Raw genomic sequence first — 14,164 nt, forward strand, 5'->3', positions numbered from 1 at the left:
ATTATTAATTGGGTATTCGAAGTTTGAGAGAATGAAATTTTGTACGAAAAATTTGTTTTTTTTCTAATCTGAACTTCCCGAATTCTGAATTCCTAATTTGTAATTACTTCCGCGTTCCAGAATCATTATTTTTGTTTACCTGGAAAGCAACTGAATCTATTTCGCCCAAAATCCCCTTTAACATATTGCATTCGATTATTCATCTTTTGAATGGAACATTATAGAACTCCCAATTCATTCAGGGATTACGGAAGCGATTCAGAAGATGTAAGTAATAGTGTTGTAATTTTTCGAGGAAATTCGGAAGAAAATTCCGGAAAACTTTAATAAAATTCTGTAACACATCCGGGAAATTTTAAGATGCGTAATTTTTACAAAATATTTCCTTCCTTACGAATTAGTGGAGTGAATTTCCTCCCAGACTTGACTAATATTTTAATTTATTTCTGAAATAATGGGTGAATCGTATTTCATTTAATTGGATTGAGAAATTTGGTGCCATGTAGAATAAGGACACTTGACTGATTAAAAGTGTCGAATTGAAAGCGAAACGACACATGCGAGGCAAAAGGGTAAGTTTCACCTGCCCCTGCATTATGCCCTCAAGGCCAAAAGTTTCTTTATTTTCGTCTCTCCAATCTCTGCAGCTCCTCTTCTTTCTGCAAGAATCCCCAGTTTCTCAATTTCCGTTCGCATTAGAGAAATCAAAGACGATTACCACCACGCTAACGTGATTTTCGTGTAACATTAAATCCGGTTGTTTACCATTTGCCAATTTTATTTTCTTCTTTTTTTCTATTGTTTTAGGAAATAGGAAATGCATTAATGAGCATTGAGAAAACTTGGGAAATTCATTGCATAACATCAATTAAATTGTAAACATATAATAATTAACAAAAGTTAACACATGGAAACGTTGAAAATTTAACTTCATCTTTCATCGGATTTTTGTAAATATCGAAAAACTGTTTAGAAATTGTAGATATAATGACTACATGACGAATTTTATTTTCATTTGAAGTAGGAAATTTCCAGAAAATCCTTGCAATTACGAAATAATAAAGAGAAAATTCTGATGATCAAAAATCTTTTTTTAAAATATGATTATAAATTTTTCAAGCAACAAATGAACGGAAGTATATGAAGAAAGAAGTTAATAACAGTTTTTAAAGGTCGCAAATAACAAATCGTTATGTACTCTAATTACAACCACTATTCCAGCAATTACACGTCATTACACATCTTGGTACACTTCATTATTCCTGTAAAAAAAATTGAAGAAACCTCTAAAAGAGCATTAAAGAACTCCGAAAAATCACTTAAGTGGCTTTAATAATGGCGGCTATAAATTGTGGAGGCAGAAGACATCCGGTGTGAATTCTAAGGCTTCTTTTTACGTATTCATTCTCCCCAAATGGAAAAAAAACCTCGAAATTCACTGGAAATCCTCCCATTTTGAGGATTATCAAGATACCTGCGCCATTTGCGATTTTCCGAAATACGATAGGGGCGATTCCATTCCCTCGATGAATAAAAATCCAACAGGATGTATCCGAAGACGAGTAGAATGCTCATTTTTTCCTTTTTTATTCAGTTTTTCCGATTATTCTAATCGACGGCTTGAGTTTCGCGGTGAAAAATATCAGCAAGTGGGTGGGGTAAAGCGGTAGTTGTAGTGGTGGTCTTTCATCGCTATGGAATCGCTTGGATTGATCGTTTCCGGTTGGTGTCCAGGGTCCCCAGGTGATATCTTACGATCCGATCAGTGGAACAAACACGATTTATGAACGGTGGAAAGACTACAGGAGGCTACTGTGATTTTAATCCGCAATTGACGCCATTGTTGTTTAAACTATTTTTCTCCAGTCTCAGTGAACAATTACTTGATCCAACACTATTAATTATAGGGGAGACACAGAAAAAGCTCAATGTGAAATACGAGATCTTCAACGTTAATTACCCTTTTTCCAATCGTTTAAATAACAAGACTAAATGTTTAAATTATGGGACTGGGGCAGGTTTTTCAAGTCCCCCAAGGTTTTACGTCGCCCCATTCTCTCGTACATATTTGTTTATTTCTTTAAACAACACTGTTGAGAGAAAAATCTATCCTTTTTCTGGCGATATTTGTCAAAAGAATGGATTTACTAAATGAAATATCAAAAGACCATTTCACGCCATTCCTCATTTTCTAGATGCTTTGACGAACAAAATCTTTCGATGTTTTCCACTTAAAAGATATATTTAGATACATTGCTTGCAAAAATATTTTTCTTTCGAAGATATTCGTAGAATTATTCTCGTTAGTGTTGAATTAATTGATTTTGTTGAATTATTTATTGAAGAATGTTGAGATTTAGGGCTGAGTATGGATGAGAGATGGCCTTTTGGAGGTCAATTGAGAATCTCTAGGGCGTACCTTTTTGGAGCAGCTCCAAGTGCTCCCACAGGATGTCACCCATGAAAGCTGGGGCACGTGCCAGGAAGGACTCTTTTCCCATAGCACAAATCTGCTTTCCAGTGAGTTGTTGCCAGGGCTGCATCGCCACACCCTCCAGCGAAAATTCTCTTATTGCCCAGTGCAGCCAGTGGGCCACTGCTGTCTCTGACCACTGCCTCGGATCTAAAAATTAAAATATTAACAAAATTACTACTAATACCAAAATTAAAACCTCTTCTTATACTGTGGAATTCGCTAGAAAAATAATTCTCAAAGTACATTACTATTTCGAACTCATATATTATAGTAATTTATGTTAGAACACCTGAAAAACATTGTCCTGACAGATGCAATCTCGATTTTGCGACTCTAATTACGTAAATTATACTTTCGAACTCGTGAATTAAAGTTAAGAAGTCATACATCCCATAAAATCATATATATATAATTGAAAAATGGAATGTTTTTTTGAGTATAGTATCACAAAGAATTCTCAAGTTTAGGTGAATTCTTGAAAAAAAGATTTTCCTCTTTGCAAAAGAGAAAATCTCTGATTCACGTAAAAATATCGAGATAAGTATCTCATCGAAATGGCTATGAGAACTCCACTTCTCCCTATATACTGATAAGGAAGAAGTACACAGTGCACACACATAAAAAATCGTTTAAAAAAATTGTACGACGTTGAAGCTGATGTATACCGAGAACCAGTGGAATGTCCCATTTGAGGTTCGCACCCATATTTGCGTGTATGTAGAGGGGGAGGGTGCATTGTTTCGAGGTATCTCATCGAGTCGTCAGTCACATTATTACGAACGGAGTGCCAGTGCCCTCCGTTGGCTGCATTAACATTGGAATCATAAATTAATCATTTCGTATATCAAGTCAAAAATGTCTCCTGCATAAATCAATTATTCACCGAAAAGTCTCTTCTATAAAGCAATCCATAAAAAAAAAACATCTACCGATTCGTTAATAATCATCTTCATCAGCAGATTACAATTAAAAAATTAATGGTAGTTAACGAAATTAAGAGGCAAAATACTTATTCTAATTATTTTTTTATAAATTGTAAATTCTTGTTTCTGTTCTGTGTTTTTCTCGAAAAAGTCGTACATAATTTTTGATAAAATTATCCTGACAGAATTTCCTACTCTCCAATTCAGATCTTAGATAAATAATTTAGAATAGTTGGAAAGATTTATGCCCCTCAATCCGATAATATCATACGAAAAAATTCTATTAATCTCAATAAAAGTAACGACGAAAAAACGGTAAAAACAAAAAAATCTGATTGCGTAGTCAGAAATGAACAAAGGAACTCGTTCGATCCGGACGAGGGCCTTTTATGAATGGAAACACCGGTAGATCGTAGTTCGTGGAAACCGAACCGAGCTCACACGAACGTAACGAAAACGAATAGCATATGTACACGTGAAATAGAGAGACGAGCCAATCCAGGCAAAACCAAACGTATGTACATGACTTCAGCGATAAATATAGTGATAAGATGAAATATAGACGTCCGATTTTTCTTAACTAATTTTAAGACTAAACCTTCAAAATAAACCGTTGAAAACCCTATTTTAAGACTAATTCTTCGATCCTTTCACTGTTGAAAATATTTTCCGATCGGGAATCGATTATGGATAATCAATTTTTATTCAGCCAAGTCAGACATCAATAACAGGTAGAGGCAACAGTCCAATTCCTTTGGTGTCAGAGTTTCGCCGCTTTTCACTCAAAGATTTTGCCTCGGGAATTAGAGAAAAACAATGAAGAAATTCTATTTCCATTAATTATTCAAATTTTCAAATCATATTTGAATTGGGGCATTCGATTTTGTGGAAAAAATCAGTTAACATATTGAAAAAATAATTGAAAAATATGGAAACATTGTGACAAATTTTGTTGTGGATCCATTGTTTCTGTAAGTTTTCTGTCGAATGATTGCTTAATGAACAACTTGACAACTTGATTTGTATGCAGGGAACCTTGAGAGAATCGTTGAATAAATTTTCATAGTCGTGTGGTTTCGGGGGATTATTTTTCCAACCCAAACGTCAGCTAATAGAATTGCAACATAAGACGAAACTCCAAGTTAAGAAATGAGAGATCCATGATTAAATTCAAAGTGTCACTTTGGCGAGGAGTTATTCTGACAAGATGTTGTTTTTTTATATGTCAACTACCAGGCAAAATTACCAAAAAATTATCAGTTGAAGACCCATTATGGCAGTTCTACCGGCTGACGTTAGACTTTGGAAAATAATCATTGAAACTGTTAAAATCACGAAAATGTCACATGAAAATACTTCGAAAATAAAAATAATACATATAAACATGGAAGAAAACCTTAATTAAGATTACGTATTTCACTACCAAGTTCACTACCAATTACGGAATTGGAAAATTCAGATAAACAAACAAATAAATAAACAAAATAAATAAACGGAAAAGATGCGTAATTTTCATTGAATATATTTTCTCTACGTAAACGATGTGACGAACGTAGGGGTGTTCGTGAAGGTTAAAGTCTGCGAGTGAATGACTTTTTTTTAGATAAATTACGTTTGAGAGATTCAGTCACCAGGCGATTATAGAGAGTGTTGAAAGGTTGACGTGAGTGCTGGACGTGTTAACTTGAATGAAAAATATGGTATTAGGGTCATGAACTTGAAATAGAAATTGAGAAAGAGTCATGCAACCAATTGGAGAGACCAGAAGAGAACACTTGGAGGCTAACAGAGCGATGAAGGTGGGGTTCCCTCGGATCAAAGGACACCGACACTGTTTGAGGATTGCGACCGATGTTTGACCAGCGTTTATTTCACTCGTATATTGTTAACAGACTTGAGAATTATGTGCTCTTGCTTTCACACAATGTTCTGTGGTTTTTTTTCTTTTAGTGATGATTGAATCTTCGAGTTTAGATAAGAAGTTCACCTGTACTCGGATTTTCTGTCGGTGTCTGTTCTTGTTTTTTTGCTTCTAGAGTTAGAGTTCGCTCATGGCAAGATAAATATGGGATTAAAAGTAATTTAACAACTCTCTGAAGAACATCCTGAGGTTTAATTTACGTTCAAATTGTCGTCAAATTGGAGTTCACAATATAATGAGAATTTTATGCCGAATTTTGAGTCTTAACCGTTTGAGAAGAAATTAATACAAAACATTTCAGGAAGCGCCTTTTTCTTTCTCTTCTTTCTTTTTACTGACCTAAGAATGTTTACGAATGGTTTAAATGAAAGACAGCTCCGTAACACTCAAATTACTAATTAAATTGACTGAAAAAATAGTATTTTTGCCAAGTACGTGAAGTACTTTGCCAAGATACTTGAAGTAATACAAATAAAGAAAATAAATTTAAATTCTTGTTTCAAATTAATTTGTTTCCCACAAATTTATTTTATTGGTAGACATAATTTATTTTCACGTTGTGAACGGTTAATTTCGTATATTTTCAAAATATATCAGAAATTAATTGTTCCAAAATAAATCGTGATTATATGTACCTCTATCGATAAATAATCTTACGGAAATTTTGGATTTATCTTATACGACCATTCTGCCACATAAATGAAATCTTGGTTCTATTTCCAGATGCAAAGGAAACTAGCTGTTCACCCAAGATTTTATGACTTTTTCACACAGGTATTTGGACAAATCAGGGATGTGTTGATTTAGGTGGAGTTCACCTGTTGCCGAGGTTGGGCCGATTCGAACGTCATAAAACAGTTTTCAATTGGAGAATTTTTGGAGAAAAGTAAATACAGTCCTGACATGTTTTATGAAGTTTTCAACAGCTCGGTTTCTTCCCAACACTACCGAGTACGTTGTGGTTGTTATCTCCATTCGAGTGAAGATTATGAATGACCAGGTGGCAAAGAAACTTCAACTTCGAAACCTTATAAAATAACTTGAATTCTAAAAACTTATCCCAGCGATACATTGCGGTAGTATTTTCCTTCAAAAAATTATTAGAACATAGTTGCGAACCCAATAAACCGAAAGAAAAATATAATGGAGCTGTTGCAAGCAGTCTAACATGATGTCTACCATATTCCCGAAAGATTTCACTAACAAGCCTCCGGACATAGGAGTAGATTAAATAGTGCAATAGTACTACACAAGGAGTAGATTAAATAGTAAAAACTATCATATAACTATCATATAAGGGAAAATATTATGACAATGCAGTAAAAGGATTTTACGCACCATAAATATTTATTCTTAATAGTTCCTAAATACTTATCGGTTCTATATTTTTGGATAAGAACTACTATAGTCTACTTTAATATAATCTGGCTAAGATTAGCAGGATAAATCGTAATAGTTACTAGTTCATGGTAACTGTTACCATATTCATAGTAACAATTACTATGTGACATACTGGTCTCGCCAATTGTGTTTAAAGTGTGCTATAGGTGTTTTTATCCGACGATATAGGAAGAATGACCATTTCGGGGTCCGTTGCAAATCCTTTTAGTATGATACTATCTATGCCATAGCATGCCTTCTATAATGAGCATGATAACACTTACTATTAAATTCTCCCGGTGTACATTTTCGGGAGTTGTACTATATCAATACGATAATAGCAACTACGTAAACATGGTAATGCTCACTGCGCAACTGGATTATAAGGTAATATAGAAAGATTAGCATTTCACATAGTAATACTGAGTAATGCTCAGTACATCAACATACTACATTGGCACAGTGACATGACAAAACGATAATAGTTAGCATGTCACCTAGCAAGGGTTATTGTGTAACATGGACCATGACATACTCTAAGGTAAAATATGAAAAATTAGCGTGTCAAATGGTAATCCATTTGACAAATGGTAATCCATTTGACACGCTAATTTTTCATATTTTACCTTAAAGTACCCTAGTAACTATGTAAACATGGTAATGTCCACTATGTAACGTGATAATAGTGACAACATCATATACAATAATGATTATCATATGAGTAATGCTATCTATGTAACATGACAGTAAGATATTTTATCACTGAGAGGTTTATCATGTTCCAGATTAACCATTTCCAGGTCCACATCGATATTTACTAAATTTTGAGAATATTACCCCGACGCGGATTCTGCCAGAGGAGATTTTTACAATTTAATGATCTCGGTGTAATTTTATCAAATGATCAAAATCTTTTCATTCATCAAGATGAATCCAACAAAAGGAGAAAAAATGAGAACACGATGATGAGGAAAAATAACGTGTGTGTCAGGCAATGCTATGGCAATCTGGGTGGAATCGTGAATGCGATGTTGATGGCACTCTTGATGGGGAGCCGATGCCACACATCCGGTATGCGCATTCAGAGCCACGCGGGTGTGACGTTACTTCCGGTCTACATGCCCTCACTCAGTTGGGATATATAGCGAACCTCTTCTCAGCTAAACACGCACAATGAGTTGTACATGTATTTGTAAAGCAGGGAGAGCAGGGAGAGCAGGGAGAGCAGGATCACCTCGTCTGACCTCTGTGAACCGGGTGAACAGAGAGCGTTCCACTTCGTGTACCTTCGGAGCGTCAACTCAACTCATGCCCGACGCTCGTGCGCTCCATCCTCCTTTTGTTGAATTGTGGATAAAATAATAGTACGCCAGTAGGCACGTGTTCAAATGAACTAGAAAGATGTCCATCAATTTCTTTTATTTCGTTTGACAGCTTTTCATTGTCTCTCCATGTCTTGGAGAAACTCTAGATCCTCAGGATGGAGGAGTGGAAATTATGCAGGGGATCGATTCAATCAGGGTGAAGTGGATATAGATTTTTTCTCTTTCCAGCTGTAGAATTGAGAACTGGGGAAATTGTAGGGAATTTGCTTGGGTAAGAAGATATTCTCGAGAAAAGGGTTGGAGAAATGTAAGAGAACCTTTTTTAGGGTTGAGCAAAATACCAGAGCATTTTTTTTTTATTCTTTATCAATTCATGTGTTTCGGAGTTTTGGAAAAAATTATTTGCTGGTTTACTTATACTTCAAGGAATATTCATTTTAATACTGAAACTATAACTGAAAAATCATACAAAATAGACGAAAAAGTAAATCCTTGAAAATTTATAAATATCTCATATTTTCCAAAAAGAACAATATTGATAATGGCTTATTAGAAAATGTATAATCCCTCAGTTCAACTCAAAAACTTCAAACCAAGTATTGTTCGCCGTTAAAAAAACTTACAACAACAGCAAATGAGGAGTAAAATCCATAGTAAAGTTGGATTATTTCTTGTTACAAGTAAAAACTTTTAGTAAAGGCGTCAGTAAAAAAGTGGCATTAATAAGTAAAAACATGCTGCGTGTAATTACTCTTAACACTTGAAGATTTCAACTTTCTTTCTGACCTATTTTTCATGCCCATTGGTGCATCCATTGACTTGACATCAGGTAAATAGTTTAAAAAAGTGAGAAGAGGAGAAATGTTGAAGAATTGCCAGCAGGATTATGTATACCTACATTTTAATGCGACGTTGGAAAATGGTGATTTTGATTCACGCAAACTGGGAGGGTGTTTCACAGTGCGTAACGAGGGCCTGATTCACCTCACCATTGCGACTAGACTATGTGTTGCAATTTGTTATTCATATGTGTATGTGTGTATGTGTATTCAAAGACTACACGAAATGCTGTATCAACGAGCCGTTACTCAGTAATCGGTCAACGGATGTCTTGTTGCACATATCAACGTTTTTATTTCGTCTCTCCCACATGATTTTTATACCCATAATTGCGTAAATTTTCATCGTTTCAACTTTAATACGATTTCAAAGCCTACAACAATAAGAATTCAATTTGAATTTCCTCATTAAACTCTTTATGAAAAATATCATTACAGATTTTTCAGAAAATCTATTATTATCAATTATATTTATCTATTTTATCAATAGAGCATCTATTTTTCAATTTTTCTTGAGAAGAATTGAATTTTCTCAAAACAATCTTGGGAAATCTTCACGTGCATTAAAAAACAAAATCTTCAAAAACAAGTCTTATTTGGTGTAAGTAAATCAATTAGGAGTGCGCATTCGCGAAGTTAAACAAAAATTGTAATATTCACATCGGAAAATAACTCCCCTAAGTTTGTCAGTTGAAAAAATTGGAAACACTCAAAATATTATGCATGACAGCGTGGATTCTACGCCAATAAAAATTCATGCTGTTTGCATTTCTAGATTTCTTCAAGAGATTAGAAATACTGTGAGGACAAATCAACCTGGCTGGTGAATATGGCAGGTGTGCAAAAAATTTTCAGTCCATTTCTATTATATATTTTTTAGAAGGTTTTGCGGTATGTGCATTGTCCTGGAGCAAAATTAATTTCTCATGACATTTGACAATTTTTATTGCAAGTTTCGATTCAATTTCATTAGTTGCCTATATATACTACAATTTTGGTAATGACTCCGTTTTTCATCATCAGTTCCAATTCGATGCAAAAATAACTTCTTTCGAATCATTCGAGCAACAATTTCCAAAAATATACAACCACAATTTGATACGGTCGGAGTAATTAACTATTCGAATTACCGAACGATTATTTTTATTGACAATCAACTATTTTGCCGTGAAATAAATTATCTCTGACCTCTTGATGATAGCGATATGTTATAAGATCCTACAGAAAATTTAATTTTCATATCTAACATTTACAAAAATGTTTTAATTCGATGGTTGAAGATTACCGTCGATAAAATCACCCCATTTAGTTCCATTTCTAGTGTCTAATGTTAATGAACGACTACCGCCTTGATATAGCGGTTCATTTAATCATTCGAGTATTAAAATATGAATTATTGAATTGAACAGACCATCAATGGTCTGTAAATGAAGGGTAAATGTTCGTGGAAAAACTATTAAAATGGCGGAAAAAGGGCCTTATTTTATAAAATTGAGATTTGGCTGTTGGCGCTGAGACAGAATTTTTTTGAGTTCTATTACCCCGACGTAATTTCTGAACTTCAATGAATTTTCACATTTAACTTATTTATAAGGTATTTTTATATTTGCAAATTATTTATTTCGTGTCCAATAAAGTTCATTGATCCTTTATAATACCTGATTTTTAATGTGATTCTAACACGACGTTTTAGTACCACTCCAATTTTATGGTATAAATATTTTTTGTACTATACTTCTAAACTAAAAAAAATACATTTCGCCATGCGGTAGATAGTATTGTAAAAATCTTGGAGCCCTCTTTGACTGTTTATGATAAAAAGTTTCACTGTCAGTAATTTCCGACGTATTTTTAATTTATGAATTAATTTTGAATGAAATAAGACTTGTTTGAGAGAAACACTTCTTTTAGTTGCAATCTATATTTTATCTATAGTGGAAGGAAAATGCGAAAATGGAGTAATTTCGTTACATTTTACGTCCTCATGGCAAATATTAAATTTGTAATAAAAATGATGATACCTTTGGTTATGTTGAGGCGAACTTGTTCCTTTTCCCAGGATGCGAATGAGGCCTTCAGGGCCTCGGTCATTTTTTTATTCGTCCCCGGCGTTAATGGTGGCACTTGCGCCGGGATATCTGTAATTAAATATTTTATCGTATCAATAAATTTATGCATTTTCGGATATATCTGGGTAGTAAATCTTTTTCGTTACCGCAATTTTTACGAAGAATAGATCACCCGATTGGAATAGTTCTATTAAGTACTAAGTGTAGAAAATAACTAATCATCATTTATCAAGTATCTAAAAAAAATGAGGGTTTGAGAAGAAAATATAAAATTTCATGTTTTTTATATTTTCTCGTTGAGTTATTTAATAGTGCTATAATTCAATTATTAATTAACCATGAGTAATGAGGTATTCTTCATTTCAATTTTGTAATATTTTCAATGACAAATAATATAAGAATGGATTATTTTTATTTTTTTTTCTAGAAAGCAATGTAACCATTCTAGTATTTAATATCAGTTGTCACAATCTCTTATCCCCACATAATTGTCAAGCGTCGTTGATTTTTTCTTCCCCTTTGGAATTCGAGGATTTCAACAGCCTGGAAACAATTGACGTTATGTACATCCCCCTCTCTCATTAATAAGGCGAATTAATTGTAAGCACGTGGTCTCCTGTGGTCACTCGGTTGCTCCCCTTCCCTCACAAATTCCCAGTGTGGGAAAAAGTTTATGGTAATTGCAATCGATATGCTAACGAGAACCAGTATTGATATGACAACGAAGTGAATCGAAGGCAAGATACGTCATTAGAATACCTTGTCAATACCGTGACTCAAATTGTAGATTCTTTCATTTTCAGAATATTTGTAGGACAATGGGGGAACGACAAATGTTTTTGTAGAACTCATGAATATTTATTTATCTAATCAATTCCATAAACTGGGACTTTACGTGAAAACAAATTTCTGAAAATTCGAATTTCTAATTTTTCCACTGTTGGCAGATGGCTGTTCTTTTCGAAATCTCTTTTTGATTTTATACTGTCACTTTTCAGATGATATTGTTGATATGTTATTGAGATTGAAAATAAAAATCACCACCTGGTAATCCTGGATTTTTATTTTCTAAGATGGAAGGAACCAATTGAAATGGCTAAACTTGAGATATTTTTTATATAATACTTATACATTGAAGGTGAATAATATATTTTATTAGTTAAAGGTTGGAAATAAAATTATACTTCGTGCAGAGTTGACTACAAATTTTCAGGACAGTAACACGCAGAGCAATTTAGGTAGAAAAAAATCGAGAAATTTCACTAAAATTATTAGACGATCGAAATTTCTAGAATGCCCCACAGAAAATTCAGGGAATAAATTCTAAAAGTGCACAGACAGAACGGAGTAGTTGTTGCTAACAAATGCATTTGTGCGGTTAGCAATTTCGCGTTAATCTCCATCACAATGTCATCTAAATTTTCAAATATCGGAATTTGAATTCAATTGCAAACATTTACTAAACTTCTCATTCATCTTGAAAATTTAAGAGAATTGTGTTTTTCGTGTTACATGATTATGAATTTTTGGATGAAAAATTGAATTTTCCGTCTCTGACAATCGAACATCAAATACAATTCAATGTTTAACATTTTGTTTAGTGTTATACAGTCCTGGAAATTGAGTGTTATTTTAATATTTAGAAATCGACAGAAATGTCATCTGACTTGTTTAAAATTTCAAGTTTTTACGATACGATACGATTTTAAGATACGATCTACCCCACTGATCATTCATTAATAGTTACCGAATATTCATTTAGTTCTATTCAAATCGACCATTCGGCATCTACTTGGAACTCTCATTCGGTGCAACTAAATAGTCTCATTATCTGATGTGCCAGAGAATGTAAATAATTCGAAGGATCAGTCATAAAATAAATTAATGCCTCATGTGTTCTCGAGGCTGAAATTTGAATCGCGGCAGTAGTGCAAAAATTGAGAAAAAATAAAAAAAAGACAATTGGATAGCTATCAAAACTAACGTGGTGCAACTATCCTATCACTATTGTCGTCCTATTACTGCGCTGAAAATGTAAATAATACAAGAGCTTAGTTTTGAGAGGGAGTAATGCCCCATTTGTTCTGGAGGCCGAAATTTTAACCGCGCCTAGCAACTCAAAAATGAAAAAAAAAAAATAAATAAAACAAAAACAAAAACGATGAATAAGAAGGGCCTACAGTTGCCATAAGGTGATTGTTGCTTCTGTAGGTATTCACCATAGCGATGCACATGCACCTGCACCTGTCAGCCAGTTGCGTTCCCTCACCTCGTAACGACGATTCCTATCTAGGAACCTCGTGTTGTTTACTCCATGACTATTTGAGTGTCGACCCTCAGGAGTCTTTCTCCCTTGTCACACCTGACGCACTTTTATTTTTTTTTCCAGTCAAGTCGTGGTGAGAAGTAGAGTTAAGCTCATTTCTCACATGCACATGGGTCTTAATGAAACATTTTTTTCATGGGGTTGTACGTGCTTTTTTTATGGATTAGAAGTACTTCGAGAGATGGGGGAAAATGGGGGAATGAACAAGTGTAGGACACCTGTTGACGTTTATAGAGCTGTTATTGATAACCTTAATCGTTTGACAATGAATTTCGGAGGACAATTGACAATAATCAATAGATAAACGGGATTTTATTTGAATTTATTGGTCGATTAAGAATTTTGAACTTTTTGTTTTCGAATGAAAGCTTAGCATTTGTTCCAATTTATATTTATGATTTTTTGGGTCAGGGTAACAAGATGGTGTGAAAAAACCCAAATGCCCCGTTGTTTTTGATTTATTTCAATTATTTAAATAGCCTTTAGAATCGCATGGATGAAAGCCGTAAATATCTGAGGAGTTAGAATTTTGTGTGAATGAAAAACGGTTAAATAAATTTAATAACAATTCAAATTTCATTTATCATAGACTGCGTAAGGTATCACCATTTTTTTCAACAATTTACTTTTAAACGATTTCTTAGAAAGTTGTCATTGACGCGAATTTACTCATAGTTTAGAGAGTTGGTATAGATAGCTTCTTGATTGTATCAGATCATCATCGGTTCTTTGTTTGATTGAGCATGACGTTTGACAATTTTAAGATGAAAAAAAAAGTAATGTACTCTTATATTCAGCAATTATACTCTTGGTTGAATGGTCTCTATTTAATGTTGAAATAATCCCAGTTTAATTCAGATTATGTCTTAACTACGTCTTGATTAACACCAGACTAAAGCTTGACG

At 33.9% G+C, this 14,164-nt stretch overlaps 1 protein-coding gene across 1 annotated transcript in view; it reads right to left on the minus strand.

Moving 5' to 3' along the window:
* The window catches only part of pnt (pointed), a gene marked incomplete in the record, with an annotated part of 100,355 nt that overhangs the window by 20,004 nt on the left and 66,187 nt on the right, over nt 1-14,164 (minus strand). The window contains 2 exon segments of the mRNA XM_011313452.1: nt 2,420-2,623; nt 10,886-11,002. Coding sequence (XP_011311754.1) covers nt 2,420-2,623; nt 10,886-11,002 — 321 coding nt within the window.

The sequence above is a fragment of the Fopius arisanus genome, unplaced genomic scaffold, assembly GCF_000806365.1.
Source record: "Fopius arisanus strain USDA-PBARC FA_bdor unplaced genomic scaffold, ASM80636v1 scaffold00122, whole genome shotgun sequence".
NCBI classification, from domain to species: domain Eukaryota; kingdom Metazoa; phylum Arthropoda; class Insecta; order Hymenoptera; family Braconidae; genus Fopius; species Fopius arisanus.